At 43.9% G+C, this 17,948-nt stretch overlaps 3 protein-coding genes across 6 annotated transcripts in view; all 3 read left to right on the top strand.

The window, feature by feature from the left end:
* dyrk1b (dual-specificity tyrosine-(Y)-phosphorylation regulated kinase 1B) overlaps positions 1 to 3,182 on the top strand; it is a 31,388-nt gene extending 28,206 nt beyond the window's left edge. For all 4 annotated transcript variants that reach the window (XM_027155983.2, XM_027155909.2, XM_047808448.1 and 1 more), the window contains 3 exons: positions 340 to 643; positions 764 to 867; positions 1,139 to 3,182. In XM_027155983.2, the coding sequence (XP_027011784.1) occupies positions 340 to 643; positions 764 to 867; positions 1,139 to 1,801 (1,071 nt within the window). In that variant the 3' untranslated portion in view covers positions 1,802 to 3,182. The remainder of the gene's footprint in view (positions 1 to 339; positions 644 to 763; positions 868 to 1,138) is intronic.
* A 5,103-nt stretch (positions 3,183 to 8,285) lies between these two features.
* Positions 8,286 to 12,609, top strand: zp3d.1 (zona pellucida glycoprotein 3d tandem duplicate 1). The gene is made up of 8 exons (XM_027161982.2): positions 8,286 to 8,797; positions 9,456 to 9,568; positions 9,968 to 10,071; positions 10,155 to 10,320; positions 10,393 to 10,504; positions 10,991 to 11,079; positions 11,386 to 11,456; positions 11,826 to 12,609. The coding sequence occupies exons 1-8, from the start codon at positions 8,351 to 8,353 to the stop codon at positions 12,470 to 12,472; spliced, it is 1,749 nt and encodes a 582-aa protein (XP_027017783.2). The 5' UTR covers positions 8,286 to 8,350; the 3' UTR covers positions 12,473 to 12,609.
* Positions 12,610 to 14,237: 1,628 nt separating this feature from the next.
* Positions 14,238 to 17,686, top strand: zp3d.2 (zona pellucida glycoprotein 3d tandem duplicate 2). The gene is made up of 8 exons (XM_027162384.2): positions 14,238 to 14,888; positions 15,270 to 15,376; positions 15,712 to 15,815; positions 15,883 to 16,057; positions 16,162 to 16,273; positions 16,702 to 16,790; positions 16,872 to 16,942; positions 17,018 to 17,686. The coding sequence occupies exons 1-8, from the start codon at positions 14,397 to 14,399 to the stop codon at positions 17,623 to 17,625; spliced, it is 1,758 nt and encodes a 585-aa protein (XP_027018185.2). The 5' UTR covers positions 14,238 to 14,396; the 3' UTR covers positions 17,626 to 17,686.
* Positions 17,687 to 17,948: the final 262 nt, after the last annotated feature.

Below are 17,948 nucleotides of genomic sequence, written 5' to 3'. Positions count from 1 at the left end.
CACAACACTGAGGCCATGATGATAGTTAATGTGATGATGAGGAGTGTGTTCTGTTCTTAACCCCCTCTCTCTCTCTCTCTCTCTCTCTCTCTCTCTCTCTCTCTCTCTTTGTCTCTCTCTCTCTCTCTCTTTGTCTCTCTCTCTCTCTCTTTGTCTCTCTCTCTCTCTTTGTCTCTCTCTCTCTCTCTCTCTCTTTGTCTCTCTCTCTCTCTTTGTCTCTCTCTCTCTTTGTCTCTCTCTCTGTGTGTGTGTTTCTCTCTCTCTCTCTCTCTCTCTCTCTCTCTCTCTCTCTCTCTCTCTCTCTCTCTCCCCTCTCTCTCTGCCCCCCACCCCCTACAGGAGTATAAGCCTCCTGCAACGCGGCGTCTCCATGAGATTTTGGGGGTGGAGACTGGGGGTCCTGGGGGAAGGCGAGCTGGGGAACAAGGCCACGCCCCTTGTGATTATCTGAAGTTTAAGGACCTGATCCTGCGCATGCTGGATTATGACCCCAAAACGCGCATCACGCCGTTCTACGCCCTGCAGCACAACTTCTTCAAAAAGACCACAGATGAGGGAACAAACACCAGCAGCTCCACCTCCACCAGCCCAGCCATGGACCACAGCCACTCCACCTCCACCACCAGCTCTGTGTCCAGCTCTGGTACATACACACATGCACTCACACACATAAACACACACACACACACACACACACACACACACACACACACACTGTTGAACAACTGAGATTGACACCTGTAACCGTGTTTCCTGACCCCAGGTGGATCCAGCGGTTCTTCCAATGACAACCGAAACTATCGGTACAGCAACCGATACTACAACAGTGCCGTCACACACACAGACTACGAGATGCAGAGCCCACAGGTATCTCGTCAGTCCTCCTTCTCTGCTCTTACACACTGATGTGCTGTCTAGTAGAATATTCACCCAATCACAGAGACGATTGATCCTGAATTCTGTCCTTTTTAAAAGTGGAGCGATTTGTAATAATACATGTCTCTTGTTGTCCTCTTTGTCTCTTGTTGTCCTCTTTTATCTCCTCTTGATCTTTCTTCTTGTCTCTCTCTTGTCTTTCTTGCTGTTCTCTCCTCACACCTTTCATCCTCTCGTCCTTCCTTCCTGTCGTCCTCTGTAGGCTCCGTCTCAGCAGCAGTTGCGTATCTGGCCAGGCAGTGATAGTAGTGACTCGTCGTACCCGCAGCTCCTGCTGCACAAACCGGCCGCTACGCAGCAGCGCCACTTCCTGAGCGGAGCGGCCATGATGGAGACGTTGCATCCACACCCTGTCTACGGCCGCCAGCTTCGCCAGCAGGGTCCGGCCCAGGGTCAAGGGTCACAAGTTCCAGGCTCACAAGGCCAAGGCTCGCAAGGCCAGGCGATGATGTCATCGCCGCCGCCATCGTCACAGGACAGCATCGAGCTGAGTCTTGGCGGCCATCATCAGCATCACCACCATCACCAATTGGCTCAGTCTTCCTTGGCTCCGCCCCTTTCTCTTCCTCCGTCGAGCCTGGACTCCAGTCAGTACGGCTCCTCCAACCTCCACCTGGGAATCTCTGCCTTTCGGACTAGAACGGCCTCTCAGACGCAGCAGATCGCACAAGCCCCGCCCACTCAGGACAGCATGGGCTATGTCCCGCCCTGTTACCCCGGAAACAACAATAACAACCCACCACAGGGAGGTGGAGTAATTACTGGAGCACCTCCCAGAGGCGGGGTTAGACCCGATTCGTCGGAGGATTCCATCATGATGGGAGGTGGGGGGGGTGGAGGCGGGCAGAGCGCGGCCAACTCTTGATAAATCTTGAACAAATTACGCAAAGCCATACACGAAAAAATTGAAAAACTAAAAAAATTTTAACGTAAATGATTTAACAAAAACAAAAATACACAGACATGTAGTACACACACACACACACACACACACACTCAGAAACACCACACAGAGAAAAAACTTTTACGTTTCTTTTTTTTTTGCAAACTTTTGCATGGGGAGGAGGAGGAGGAGGAAAGTGAGAAGGAAATAACATTGTTAAACATTTTAGAACGACGTGAGCAGAGGGATGAGTGAAGCCGTCAGAGAGAGTCAGAAGGTTCGTTTTTATTACTATTATCAATTCTTCTTCTTCTTATTATTATTATTATTATGGGATTTTATGTGATTTAAGGGTAGGTTTGCAGCGAGAGATTTACGATTATTTTGTTGGAATTTTTGTTGTTTTATTTTGTTTCCGAGGAACGAAACATTGACGAGCGTTGGATTGGAGTGATGAAGGTTAGAGAGAGAGAGAGAGAGAGAGAGAGAGAGAGAGAGAGAGATGAAGAAACAGCACCATGGCATCTGCATGTGTCGATTATGGGTTATACGATATATCGCAATATTCAGCATGATATTGTTACTGTAGATGTTTTATAGCAGGCAGCAGAGACAAAGTCAGTTTTTTTTTGTAAACGTAGCAGAAACACAGCAGCCTATAAACGTCTGCCTCTGCTGCCTCTGCTGCCTCTGAGGTAGCCGTTCATGTACAATAACTATCTCTGAAATTGTAGAAACGCTCGTAACCTTTTTAATACAAAGCGTTAAACAAACTTCAGCTTTAAATATGATGTTAAATACTTTAAATGATGTGATAATATGGTGCGTGTGATACGATTGGGCTGTTTATATTCTATAATAGTTATAACAGGAATGTTTTATCAGCTTTCACTGTTTCTGTGCTGTCGTGCCACCATATCTGGGAGACTGAACACTAATATCGCAATATATCGTATGACTGTCGTATCGACACACACACACACACACACACACACACACACACACATCTAGGTGGAGGTGACAGCTATAATTCACATCCTCTCCAGCGTGTACACGTGTGAGAGAGAAGGAAGGATCCAGTACGATTTATACTGTTGTTTTTCTGAAGTCTAGTGCTGAGTGTATATTGTTTATAAATTAATTTATTAAGAGTCACTACAGAGAGAGAGAGGGATGGAGGGATGAGGGAGAGAGAAAGACAAGGTGGGTGTGGTGTTTGTTTTTTTTATTTATTTGATGTTTTATTTATTATTTTGTCAGACAGGTGACACACATTTTTGTTACGTTTTTCATTCTGGTTGGCTGACACTGGCTTCTCTGATCTCAAACTCTGAAACAAATAAAATGAAGAAAATGACAGAAACCGTAGTCACACACACACACACACACACACACACACACACACACACACACACACACACGTTCTCTCTCACAGGAGCAGGTGATACAGCAACAAAAATAACAAAACCATGATAAAGTGCTCGGCCACACAGTAAAACCAAAATGCTTCCCTGTTTCTTTTTGTTTGTTTGGGTTTTTTTTTTCTTCTTCAAACTCGTCTGCCTTCTTCTTCATCATCATCATCATCATCCTCTCACACCTGTCTCACCCTCATCCCCCGATCTGTCTCTCTCTCTCTGGCTCTTTTAAGACTAACCGTAATGTTGATTTTTCTCTCGTTCTTTGTATTGTTTAAGCTTTCTCTTTCTCCTTTCACTCTTCATTATCCCTCTCTCCATCTCTCTCCCTCTGTTTCTCTTATCTTGCGTTATTTTTCTTCATATATCTCACACTCGTTTATTTCTCGCATTTAAATTGCTCTTGATTACTCTGTCTCTCATTCCCTCAACATTTGTATTCTCTCTCTCTCTCTCTCTCTCTCTCTCTCTCTCTCTCTCTTACGCTGTCCTTCTCCCTCTGCAACACTCTGTGAGTGCTGTTAGCCACCATGAAGTCAAAAAAAAAGGAAAAACAAAGTGAACTACTTCTCTCTCGGCTGCTATCTCCACTCTCAACCACGTTCGGATTGCTGCTAAAGAAAAACGACAGATAAATAAATAAATTAAATAAATAAATACATAAATAAATAAAAATAAATGAATAAAAAAAACTTTTTAACCCTCCTGCTTCAGAAAAAAAATGAAAAAAAAAAATGATAAAACCACTGCATCTCATGTATTTATTACTATTTAACAAGAAAAAAAAAGAAAAAAAAATGAACTTGTTTTCTGCTGTTTTTTTTTTTTCGTTTGTTTTGGGTTTTGTTTCCTTTCTTTCTTGGTACAGGTGAAAGCTTGACATTTCTATTCTGTAACGGAAACATGGTATTAAACAAGTGCCTCGATTTCTCGGTCAGCCGCCGGACAGAGTGGGACGGGACGGGGGCGGAGTTTGAGCAGGGGTCAAACGACATGTATAGCTTAAAAAAGATTTCAAGCCTCATGTAATTGTGTAGAAAAAAATCCACTACAATTCAAATCCTTGTGAGAATCGGATTCGTATCGGAAGCGAGCCTCAGTATGACTGACCAATTACCGTATATTTAATTAACTGATGACATCATCATCCATTGTAATTTGTGTACATAGCACTCATGCTTCATACAAGTTCACAGTTAAGCAATGGTAGGGTGAAAATGTCTCATATATATTTATTTATATATATATACATATATATATATATATATGTGTGTATGTATATGTATATACGTATATATATATATATATATATATATATACATAATTTTTTTTCTTAAGGCTGCTTCTCGCGACTGGGATTCAAACCTGCGACCTTGAAGGCAACAGGACCTGCAAAACTACCTACTACCTTAACTCTCTCACGTCAGTAACGATGACTGCTGTCCTTTCTGTTGCGGTTGAAACTTGTAATCGGCCGACACGGGCTGCTTTACTTTGTATTTTCTCAACACCATGATTCATGAGAAACATCATGTCTGAAGTATTATCACATCATCGGTTTTTTGGTTTCTCTATTAAAGAGAAAGTTGCCTCTAATCTCACGTGGAGGATTCATCACACTGCCTCTGTATGGAGTGTTAACGTGTTAAACACACTGAAACGTGCACAGTGTCTCTGCGTACAGCCTCCAGTTTAGTACAGTGTGAACCTTTGGGGAAACGTTCAGCCTGAACTCCATCTGACACCAGGGAAGGGGGTGTGGCCTAAATTCTGGAGCTGGAACCGGTACTTCTGTCTAAAGATGATATATTTATTAATATATAAAATATCCCACGACACGATGTACGTGAGGGTTAAGACACGTGGATCCAGTGCACGGTGCTACACCGGCGGCTGTACGCTTCTGTTAGCTACATTAGTGTCGTAGCTCGTGGTCGGACATTGTGGACGTTTCAGCCGTGACGCACTGTGACGTTCGGAACACGACTGCATATTCGTATGAATTCACACGGCGAACTGTATGTAAAGTTGTGACTGGTTACGTTTCAGCAGTACGCAGGGATCAGCTGTTATTAATGATCACTTCTGTCTGACTTTTCTTACTGTTCCTGCCTTTTATTTAGGAAACTAGTTCGGGGAAGTCTGATTTATTTAGCATAAGGATTATTTTTAGGTCTCTTACTTAAACGGGATTAGTTTTCCTGACGTGTGTGTGTGTGTGTGTGTGTGTGTGTGTCTCAGGAGGACAGGTGTAAGTCTGAGTGATTCACAGGTTCTGGGCACTAAACACTCTGTGTGTATGACATGCACCTCATGTTAATAAACACTGATTTGATCATTATAATAAGGTCTTGTAGGGGTTTTGGCCACACCTGAGCGTTAGTAGGTCACATGACCATCACATGACCATCACATGACCATCACGTCTGAACTCAGTAACTCAGAAAACTAATCCCGTCTAAGTAGTTCATTTGAAGTAAATGTGAAGGAGCAGGAGTTTCAAACAGAACATACTGTACTTCTCCTCCATACTTAGGCAACGACTTACTGACTGAAAGTGTGTGTGTGTGCGCGTGTGTGTGTGTGTGCATGTGTGTTATAATCCTTATAAATTTGCCATGTGTGAAACATGACGTTTATGAGAAAGTCAGCATGATGATGTTGGTCAGATGTTCCAGGTTAAATGGAAGGAACCTCAGAAGATGGACATCTTCATCATCTTCACTTCAGCTCTGTTTAAACACTGGGGATAATGTTTACTCTGTTCACTGTCCAAGACACTTAGACACTCTTCAGATAGCAAACACACACATACAGCATGAACACTGCTGGAAATGATCATCATCTACATGACTTCAAAACGTCACGACTTCAAGGCTTCATTCAACTGTTAAAAAGAAGAAGAAAAGTATTGGCACCCCTCATTTATCTAATAATATCATCAGACCATCAATGACATGGTTGGCTGGTGGTGTATTTTCACTACAACACTGACTGTATGTGTGTGTGTGTGTGTGTGTGTGTGTGTGTGTGTGTGTGTGTGAGAGAGAGAGAGAGAGAGAGCGTGCAGTGGCCCTACTCTTTAAAGCACCAGATATTTTTCTAGATACTGTTTACTCCTGTCACACTTGACATGGTCTTTATCTGTTACTGGAAATTTGATCTTAATCCAAGCAAAATTAATTCTGATGAATTCAATCATTCAGATTGATTTTTATTTGTAGAAAGAAACTAAATGATCTAGCAGGAAAATAAGACTATTATAAGACTGAAATTAGTAAACATGTCTAGTAATAAGATTAATAATCTAATATTTGTTACAGAAACATCTAATAAAGTGAACTATTAGTTGACTTTGATGCTATTCCAGTTATCTTTGCTTGCTAAGAGATTTTTGAAGTTGCACCAATGAAAAATCTCCAACAGCCAATCAGAAATGTTCAGGTGATTTACACACTAATGTGTGATCGATCTTATTCTGCTCTTTCGAATGGAGTAGAAAGTTAAACTGTTAAAAGAAATGTAAAGGATATTTGTCACGGAGCTCATTTACAGACTCGTACACAGTAAAGGTGTCGGTGTGAGCTTCTGTAGGTCATTAACATACACACAGGTGTGGTTAAGTCACGAAGTGAACACCTACACACAGGTGTGGTTAAGTCACGAAGTGAACACCTACACACAGGTGTGGTTAAGTCACGAAGTGAACACCTACTACACCTAAGTCACACACCTGCTCAGGGTCAGTCTGTGCTGAGGCTTGTGTGGCTGCAATCAGTCAGAAACTGCACCCAGGTCCATGTGCCTGGTCTTTAAGGACCTCCTGTGCTGTACATTTTAGTATGTTGTGGTTATAACACACACACACACACACACACACACACACACAGAGGGGTCTGTTAATTAGCTGATTAGTCTGATTACTCTGGTGTGCAGACAGAAATGTGCAGGATGATGGAGTTCTCTGTGACACTCTATAGTGAGACAAGTCCATTATTGTCCATCTACAAAGTGTTGTATATGAAAGTGGAGCTGTATAAAGTGGCTTCAGAGACAACGCCTCGTGAGACAAACGAGGGTTTGTGATTTTTTTTTTTTTTTTTTTTTTTTTGGAAATTATCAACAATTATAAAATGTATTATATTTATTATGTTTTTTTATAGCTATTATCTAATTAAACTGCTTACAGGTCACATAAATAACGCAACATCAATCTCATGACAAACAAATAAGAAGGAAGTGAGAAATGAAAAACAAGAGGCTCCAAAAAAGAGTCATGAAGTTTTTGTACACATTAAATAAGGAGCCTCGTGTCTAAAGATCTGGATTATTTACACAGATAAATCTGGGCTGAAGGGGAGAGGAGTTATTATTTTTTAATAAAGGTTTTCCCTGATCTTCCATTTAACATCTGTTTGTAGTTTATCACATGATGATAATGTGTGTGTCAGACATTGTCAGAGCTCAGAACCTGTTAGAGACCACGGCTCAGAAGGAAGAACTCGTCCTGTTCATGCTGTTATTCATCTCCACTAAACATTCTGTCTGGACAGAGAGACGTCTGGTTTATCTGCACACTGGACGGGATACCAGTCCAGCACAGGGCATCACTCTCTCACTCACACACACACACACACACTCTCTCTCTCACACTCTCTCTCTCTCACTCACACACACACACACACACACACACACACACACACACACACACTCTCTCTCTCACTCTCTCTCTCTCACTCACTCTCTCTCTCACACACTCTCTCTCTCTCTCACACACACACACTCACTTTCTCTCTCTCTCACTCACTCTCACACACACACAGTTCCTGGTTTGTGCCTCTACACTACACCTATTATGAGTTACACTAGAAGTGTTTCACCAGGTTGTGTTCTACCTCATTCTCTACAGTATGTCATTACACACGTCCAGAGAAGAAGACGAACAGGTCATAATCAGGAGCTCTGGAGACCAGTTAATTTCAGGTGGGCGGGGTCATTAATTACTCAGTGACGTCACCGCCGCATCAGGTGCCTCGGGGTTAGTGGCTTAATTGCAGCTGCATGTGAAAGGTTTCATTAAGGCTTTGTGCACTAATCTGTCTGTGGGACTGAGATGGATGTCGAGCGGCTGCTCTTCTCTCTGTCCGTGTGTGTGTTTAGTTTCCTGGTGCTTGTGTCTGGGAGAGGAGATGATCAGAGATCCAGCTCCATCACAGCTCCTCATCTCCTCCTCCCCATGTTCCACCATCAGCCCATTCCTGCTGTGTCTAAAGAGCTTCTCAGTCCTGTGACAGGAAGCAGCCAGTTACCGCGTCCTCTGTCAGAGATTCTGATTCCACAGAGACACGAATCTCCCACCCGCGTGTCTCCGGTCAGTAATAATCACGGTGTGGAGGTGTGGTGTGGTTACAGCAGGATTACCGTCACAATCAATCAGGACCGACTGAACTTCCGGAGCTCCGCCGCTCATTTCCGGTTAGGAACGTGTCCGGCGTCACGTGTTGACGGGCGCGTCGTGTATTTCCACTACGACCTGAATGAGTGTGGGAGTTTACTGTCGGTAAGACACAGCAATAAACAGAACAGCACTTTCACATGTTCCACCACAAGGTGGCGCAGTGAGGCAATACAGTTAGACACTTAAAGCAGCTCCACGTCATGTTTATGTTTAACGTGTGCTTTAAGCATCTCAGGGTCATTAAACACACACTAGTGACTCAGTGTGAGGTTTCAGATGCTGCTGCAGCTAAATGTCTCCAAATCAACATCCATCTGGAAGATTAGAATCATTTAGTAAGAAATAAAAATGACAGAATGCTGTAATGGAGTTTCTTTATCCTACAACGGATTATTTTCCCCTGAACATCACGTCCGAGTGTTTTGTGTCTTATATCAGTTCCAGTTGTCACCTGCTGTAGCAGTCTGTTCCCTCTGCAGCATCTCTTTATTCTCTCTCCATGTTAATAAGACCATAAATAAGAAGGTTGCTATAGCAATGAGAAGGTATCAGAGAGAATTAACACCGGAGATGAATCCTGGAGATCCTCCAGAGCAGTGGCAATAAACCTGTGTAAATTCTGTACATCTGTGTGACTTCTGGTTGGAAAGCCAGTGAGTAAAACCCCGATAACGTTTCTGGGGTTCTTGGCATCTGTGGGTTCTTTAGAAAATGATCCATTTTTATTTCCTGAACTAAATGAGATCTTTCTCTTATTCAGGTAGTAAAGGGGCAGCTCCTGTATGCTAATGAGGTTCTCTACAGACCAGAGAGACAGGGAGCGGTTCTCCGAGCCATGCCGCTGAAGCTAGCAGTCCAGTGTGTGTACGATCGGTGAGCACTGCTGAAGCGTCTGAGGAACAACAGCGAGCATGTTTTAGTCACACCTTCTGTGATCTTTTTGTGTTTGTGGCTTTCCAGAAGCTTTGACGTCCCAGCTAAGTTTAGCATATTGCTCTGTAGTTTGCTGGATGAATTTATCTTACTCCGTCATTTTTTTTTAATGCTAGTGGTTTAGCCTTTTGTTTCTTTAGCATTCCTGAAATGTGAATTTAGATATTCAACAGAAAATAAATGACTTTTTTTTTTAATGTTCTGCAATAGAATAATTAGTTAGATAACTACATTTACATTTACAGCATTTGGCAGAACTAGATATGATGATGATGATGATGATAGATTTACTAATTATTAACTAGATAATTAAGGAATTCTCTCCCTTTTGTTCCCCAGGTTTCACTATTCGTACAAAATCGGCTATTTTCCTGAATTTCGTCCGCAGTCGTATCGGAAGACGATGGTGAAGAAGCAGCTCTTCAGTGTGTCTGTGCGTGATGGTGAGACGGCTGATCACACCCATGTGGTTCGGCTCGCTGTAGTGAGCGTGGACCTGAGCCACTGTGTTCGTGTTCTCTTACAGCTAACTGGCAGGAACTCGGGGTGAACGAGAGTTTCATCCTCGGGGAGCCTGTGTACTTTGAAGTTGCCACCGAAACGATTTCGAAGGACAAGAGCGTCTACGTGGAGGCCTGTCACGTTACGGATTCTAACTCCACCCAACGCTATGATGTCATCAGCAACTTCGGGTAACTTGGCCTGTGGTCTTTTTGGTCCAGACACAATCGCCATGACGCTAATGTTATTTCTGCCTGTTTTAGCTGTATGGTGGATAGTAAGAGGACAGGAAGTCGGTCTCGTTACGTCTCCAGGCAGATGAACGTCCTTCGCTTTTCACTCGATGCGTTTTCATTCGCTGAGGCGGCTTCAGAGGTTTCACTTTACGCTTTATACAATATCACACATTCAGGCTGCCGTGAAGCTCCTAAAGCTTTCTGTTCATTTTTAGCTAAACATCGAACTGTTAATTCTACATTTAATTTAAAAATGTTCTTTATTACTTAATCACAATTTATAAAGAATATAAATGTTTGGTGCATTTTTACATTCAAATTTTGAGAATATTTTCACTGAATTCTGTCTGTAAACTGAGAAGAACGTGGAACTCCATTGGAGTGGAAGTCTGGGGCAGAGTGGTGTAGTTACTGTACAGCTGGCTGTAGATGATGTGACCTCCGTCTGTCCTTCATCACGACCCCACAAAACCTTCCCTCTAAAGTAGTTCCTGTGACCAAACGGTGTTTACATTCACAGTTGATCTGCAATGAGACTTTGTTCTAGTTAGAGATGAGGAGAAAGGGATGCTGGTGTTTTCAGGCTCTTTATCCCATGTTTTTTGTGATCCCTCGTTCTGTTCAGCGTTTTTATCTGCACTGCACTGTTCTGGTCGGAAACGTGACGGCGAGCGCCACAGCAAAGTCCTGCACCTACAGTGAGTCTGAGCACCGGTGAGTTTAATCCTCACTCAACACAAGCTGGACGCTGCATTCTGATTGGTCATCAGGGGCTGATTAATTCCCTGTAACAGCAGTTCAGACAGTAAAGAAAATACATCCTGGTTTCTATAGTAACAGCTGATTCACAGGGACATGTTTAGGGAATCTTCACTGATTATAAACAGATTCAATGATGCGTGAAAGTGTTAATTATCATTGTTTTTAAGTCAAGGAGTCGAGTCGAGTCAGCGGCCAGAGATCTGACACCCGGCTTTGAAGTGTGTGTGTGTGTGTTTCACACTGTGTTTATATAATCAGGTGGGCGGAGCTGAAGGGACACGCCTCTGTCTGTACCTGCTGTGACTCTGAGTGTCGGCCGTCGGGGTTCAGTGAGTGTTTTAGATTAGAGAGTAACATCACCTTCTGTTCCATTAGCTTTCCTGCAGTTTGTCTTTATACGATAATCAATAAAATCTGTAACATCAGAGTAAGGGAATAAATCTGCTTTGATTATCTCATAAATACATTATACTTGTGTTTTAATTGAGTTTTTGTAACTTACTAAGAATTTTAAAATCTGTGTTAAATAATTTATTATAATGCAGCATGGTTCTGTGGCCAAATATAATAGTGAGAATTGTACAAGCCGAAAAATGGCAAAAATGTTAATACTGATAACATAAACATGATATTAATAAAACATAAGAATTCTAATAATGTCAGATTTCTAAAAATATAATCATGTGTGTTGTGTTCAGACTCGTGGTCCTCAGTGCAGCAGGCGGTGGTGAGCAGTAAACCATGGAGTTTAATCCACGATAAAGTTTTTACTGAAGCCTCTGAGAAGCCGAACACTGCGCCGGGCTCCATCCTGTTACACCACCTACATCAACGGGAGGGGGAGTCAGAACGGGAGGGGCAGGGGGTGTTGGAACATGAGGAGGAGGGGGTGGTGTCAGAATATGAATGGGAGGAGGAGTCATACTATGAGGGGGAGGGGTCAGATGAGGATTGGGAGGAGTCAGACTATGAGGGGGAGGAGTCAGATGAGGAGGGGGAGGAGGAGTTATGTGTAGGGGAGCAGTTAGAGGAGGAGGTTGTGATGGGCATTGGAGTGAGTGTTGAGGATGATGAAATGATGAATGATGAAGGGATAGAGGAAGATGACACAGTGAAGAATAAAGAGAAGGACAAGGACAGCGATGCTGATGAGGTTCAGAAAGAAGAAACGTCGATGCAGAAAAACTTGACAAACTTTACTGTGAAATTCTCAGAGGGAATCTGGGAAGATGAGGAGATGCTGAAGAGGAACATGTCCGAGAACGTCAGTGCAGCTGAGACTTCAGAGAGGAGGTTTCTGAGTCAAACGATCTTCTCTGATCCAGTCAGGAAGATCCGAGTCTGAACCAAGTCAGGAAGTCCAGTCTGAACTTATCAACATATTAAAATCCTTCATCATGATGAAGACTCTAGACTTTGTTCAGTCTCAGTATAAATGAACTGTAAAGCTTAATAAAATAAAATGAAGCTGGTGTTAAGTTACATCTGAGTTTCTCCTCCACTGAGAAGTGTGAAGTGTGGACGTTTAGAGACAAATCTGGGTTGTGTGGTCGGGTCACATCGCTGAACGCGACATCGCTGAACGCGACATCGCTGAACGCGACATCGCTGAACGCGACATCGCTGAACGCGACATCGCTGAACGCGACATCGCTGAACGCGACATCGCTGAACGCGACATCGCTGAACGCGACATCGCTGAACGCGACATCGCTGAACGCGACATTGCTGAACGCGACAGGCTCATTATTAGCCTTTATTATTTTATATATACTTAATTTAACTAACAAGCCTTTTAAAGTACAGCAGAAGGAAGGAGGGATGAATGGCATTAAAGAGAACCCCAGAGTATTTGACCTAAAACTATCCTTCACTTCTAAAGAGAACAGAACTCACAAAAGTGACTTTAACACAAATTATTCTCTGATCTGTAAAAGATTTATAAAACCTTAGCGCCCCCCCCCCCCACATTTTAGTTTAACTGTCAGATTGTAAGGTTTAAGGAGTAACATCTCACCAGCAGACAAGAGTCTAAAACACGTTATTATAATGACCGCGTTATTAAAAAAGGCTTAATAGATACAGGACTCGTTTTTCTTCATCATCATCATCATCACTTCTGCTGCCTTTCAGCGCTTCTCTGAAGTTCATGATTACGTTGTTTTGATGTTTAAAAATATACAGTGTAATAAAACATCTGAATAATTATTATTATTATTTCATAATTTAAAAAACTTAAAGAACCATAAAATGTTCACTTAAAGCTCCGTCTGTTGTGTTGTCACGTGACCACAATGACTGGCGTCATGATTAAAGCTGAACGCTGATTAAATGATGGCGCACACAGGATTTTCACACACACAGGATTGTCTCACACAGGATTGTCTCACACACAGGATTGTCTCACACACAGGATTGTCTCACACACAGGATTGTCACACACACAGGATTGTCTCACACACAGGATTGTCACACACACAGGATTGTCTCACACACAGGATTGTCTCACACACAGGATTGTCACACACACAGGATTGTCACACACACAGGATTGTCTCACACACAGGATTGTCACACACACAGGATTGTCTCACACACAGGATTGTCACACACACAGGATTGTCACACACACAGGATTGTCACACACACAGGATTGTCTCACACACAGGATTGTCACACACACAGGATTGTCACACACACAGGATTGTCTCACACACAGGATTGTCACACACACACAGGATTGTCACACACACACACAGGATTGTCACACACACAGGATTTTCACACACACACAGGATTTTCACACACACAGGATTGTCTCACACACAGGATTTTCACACACACACAGGATTGTCACACACACAGGATTGTCACACACACAGGATTGTCACACACACAGGATTTTCACACACACAGGATTGTCTCACACACAGGATTGTCACACACACAGGATTGTCACACACACAGGATTTTCACACACACACAGGATTTTCACACACACAGGATTGTCTCACACACAGGATTTTCACACACACAGGATTGTCACACACACAGGATTGTCACACACACAGGATTTTCACACACACAGGATTTTCACACACACAGGATTGTCACACACACAGGATTGTCTCACACACAGGATTTTCACACCATTCTCGTCTTTTTCCTCCTTTACGCATCAGGTGTGTTGTTAATTAACGGGGTCTGCGTGGTGCATTGTGGGAGATATCACACGTGCCTGGGAAAGTGGGAGTCCCTTCAGTGAGTGAATGTTTCTCAGCGTGTTCTCATGCTCTGTTATGGGGCTCATTCTGACCTCCACCTGCGTGATCTGCGTGGGTCTGTTATCTCCAGCCCTCGCGCTCTCTCTCCACACACCGGATCCGGTCACCAGCGCAACGCAGGAGCGTCTCGAGGCGCCGTTTTTACACCTGCCCGTGTTCCTGCATTTCAGAACCCCGCGTGTGGACAAACGGCAGTTCTCACCGGAGCACGTGAAGAGCCGCAGTCCGCTGCCCAAGCGCGTGCGCCACGTACTCGTGCCCGCGCCACGGCGACGCCCGAAGACCCGCACGAGGCCGAAGGGACCGGTGAGCGTTGTGTGCACTTCAAGGGAAATGCGCGTGCGAGTTGACACGTCGAACCTGGGAGCCAACAAGGAGCGAATGCACGTTAGATTGGGCACGTGTGAAGTGAGCAGACAGACCGAGCAGACCGTTTTATTCCAGTACGAGCTGCATGAGTGCGGCTCTCAGAGACAGGTAGCGCATTAACCTGCAGTCTAATGACCCCCCGTACACCCCCCCCCCGTACATCCCCCCCCCGTACATCCCCCCCCCCGTACACCCCCCCCCCTGTCAACCCCCCCCCCTTAAAACCCCCCCCCGTACATCTCCCCCTGTACATCTCCCCCCCCCCCGTACACCCCCCTTGTACAACTCCCCCCGTACACCCCCCACAACACAGTTGTAGATGTTGAGGATCTTGGGCAACATGCCAAACGTCCATAACGTTTAGATCTCTACCTGAATAATAAACCTTCACATGTTTAACACTTTCTAAAATAAATCCCTCACTGAAAATATACAGCACTGTGAAGAAGTTCAGACTTTTTTAAATGAATCTTTTATTTGTGAATTCAGATCGTAAATAAGACGGTTGTTTATTCCAACATGCTACGCTACACCCCTGATGCCACTGTGTTGGGCTCTGAGACGTTCTCCGTACCTGTGCAGTGTCACTTTAACAGGTGAGTCTTCTCTACACCTACTGCATGCTCTCACTGTTCTGCTGCTAACATGAACGTCGACACATGAGCAACGATCTTGTGCGCTCAGGATATAAACCTTGAGCAGACAGCAATGGCATAAACGTATTCTCACCTGAAGTGATTAGCAGATACCGGACAGGTGCAAGTTCTCTTCTGAGCTGAACGTAGATCCAGACTGCACCTTTAGCTAGCTAACATCACTGTATAGTGATGAAGCTAACGTGACTTTTCATTAGCATGTACCATCAGGCAGCAGAAGTGTTGTTACATTAAACTTTAATGAAGGTGCTGAGGATTCTTTTGTCTTTTCACAGGTTTCACTACTCGTATAAGATTGGGTTTGTGCCTTCTGTTGAAAGGTTGAAGTTCTTTAAACCCATGAAGACCAAAGGCAGCGTCTCGCTGACAGCCTGTGATGGTAACGCTGATTAAATATCAGCCAGAGTTCTGATGGTTTCAGCTGATTTTCCTTCTTGGTGTTTCAGCTCAGTGGAACAGACTCCCGGCCTCCGAAGCTGTCGTTATCGGACAGCCGATGTACTTCGAAGCAGAGACTCTTTATGTGCCTGAAGACGAGCGCTTATACGTGCATTTCTGTCACATAACCACAAACAGCTCACGTGTCTCCACACCGCAGGTTAACATCATCTACAACTACGGGTAATAAACCATCATAAAGAGTCGTTCCTCTTTCAGTGAGTTTTTTTTTTTTAAAGGGTGAATGTTGAAAAAAGTTCCATCGCCTTTCACTTCTCTCTCCTCAGCTGCCTGATGGACAGCAAGCGCAGCAACAAGTCCAGGTTCACCAACAGCACCAGGAGGAACGTTGTCAGGTTCGTCGTCGACGCCTTCACACTGCAAGGAAAAGTGCAAAAGGTACAAAATCAAGTTTGATCTCCAAGTCAGAAGTCTTCAGGTCTCCTTTATCTCCTGTTTATCACCTCTAACTGATGCACAGAGCTCACACTGAAGACTTCTCACACACACACACACACACACACACACACACACACACACGAGACTTCTTACAAATGGAATGGTTAGTGTATCAGAGTGAGTACATTAATATAAACCTGTACGACAGTCAGAGCTGCTGTTAAAGAGAATTAATCAACACCTGAACACCAATCAGAGCAGAGATGGAGTTTAGTGATCATCGCTGTTGGGGATCAGTTTGAGAATTAAATATTAACTTTAGGACAAAGCTCATTACAGATGGCAAGAAAATATATAAAAGTGAACTTTAATCATGGAATCTCCAGCTAATCTGGTCATTAATAAAGTGTTAATGTTTTTAATTACAGTACATGTTCATACATTGTGAGATGTCCATCAGGAGCATCATTGCAACACAGACGTCAAAGTTGTGCAGCTATAACCAGCTGGAGCACAGGTCTGATTCAACACCTCATTCAACACTGCTCAGATTAAATACATGTTAAATATTCATTCATAAATATTCATTATTCATTAGGTGGGAGGAGCTTCATGGAGCAGACTCTGTGTGTTCCTGCTGTGATTCGTCCTGTGTACCTGAGATGCCAAGTGAGGACCATAAACCCACCTCACACAGCATTATTATTATTATTACTATTATTATTGATTTTTATTTGTCTTTAGCACCGATGCAACCCTTGACAAGTAAACTGGGGACTTTAGTGGAGCAAAACCCAGAAGGAACAAGTGGGAAGAACCTGGGGCAGAACGCAGAGGGAATCTTCACACCAAAGCCAGAACATGAAATACTTATAACTGAGAACCTGCACAGAACAATCAGTCCAGAGAGGAGACTCACATTGGAGCACGAGCACAGAATCACACAGGAGACTATGTCGGAAAGCAGGAGTACAGTGCTGACACCAGAGAGCGAGCATGGAGAGACTCCGCCCACACCAGAGACCCCGCCCACACCAAAGGGTGAGCATTTAGCGATCACACCAGAGACTCCGCCCAGTGAACTGGGGAGTGAACACGGAGCACTCGCACCAAAGCACGAATATGGAACACTCACACCAGAGGGGGAGCATGGAGAGATCCTACCAGAGGCTCCGCCCACACCAGGGAAGGAGTTCGTAGCTCCGACGCTGGACACCATACAGGACAAGATTACACCTTACACACATGAGCCCCTCACCCCCTCAGACAAGAACACAACGTCTTCAGTAGACACACACACACAGCCGCTCGAGCCTTACAAGATTTTTGAGGAAGTGTTTGGACTCGGCTGAAGAGTTAAGACGCTAACAGAACATCTGTCACTCGATGGCAATAAAAACATCTGGAAAACCATTCTGTTTGTTTCTGATGCTTGTTTTGTTTTTCTCTGGGTTTAAGCTGGACATCAGCTGATGTGTGTGTTGATGTTTGTGATGCCACTGATTCACTGTTCAGCTCCTGTTGTGTCGTCATGTTCAGAGAACGTTTCGGTTAAATATATTAACAGTTCCCTCTGTAGAGGTTCTCGGTGTTCTGAGCTGAAGCTTCCAGCTGACCTTCACTGTAAAGCCGAAGCTCCATGAGGTGGGCTTTCAGCTTCGAGGAGATCCGAGTG

This window comes from Tachysurus fulvidraco, chromosome 25, assembly GCF_022655615.1.
Source record: "Tachysurus fulvidraco isolate hzauxx_2018 chromosome 25, HZAU_PFXX_2.0, whole genome shotgun sequence".
In the NCBI taxonomy this organism is placed as follows: Eukaryota; Metazoa; Chordata; class Actinopteri; order Siluriformes; family Bagridae; genus Tachysurus; species Tachysurus fulvidraco.
The sequence above is the reverse complement of the archived record's forward strand: the minus strand, read 5'-3'. Positions and strand labels throughout refer to the sequence as shown.

Bases quoted from the DNA above. Each gene is read 5' to 3' on its own strand.
- zp3d.1 (XM_027161982.2), top strand. From the start codon at position 8,351: ATGGATGTCGAGCGGCTGCTCTTCTCTCTGTCCGTGTGTGTGTTTAGT. The intron at 8,798-9,455 runs GTAAGACACAGC...TCTCTTATTCAG, and splicing joins AGTGTGGGAGTTTACTGTCG to GTAGTAAAGGGGCAGCTCCT. The intron at 9,569-9,967 runs GTGAGCACTGCT...TTTGTTCCCCAG, and splicing joins GTCCAGTGTGTGTACGATCG to GTTTCACTATTCGTACAAAA.
- zp3d.2 (XM_027162384.2), top strand. From the start codon at position 14,397: ATGTTTCTCAGCGTGTTCTCATGCTCTGTTATGGGGCTCATTCTGACC. The intron at 15,377-15,711 runs GTGAGTCTTCTC...GTCTTTTCACAG, and splicing joins GTGCAGTGTCACTTTAACAG to GTTTCACTACTCGTATAAGA. The intron at 16,791-16,871 runs GTCTGATTCAAC...ATTATTCATTAG, and splicing joins TATAACCAGCTGGAGCACAG to GTGGGAGGAGCTTCATGGAG.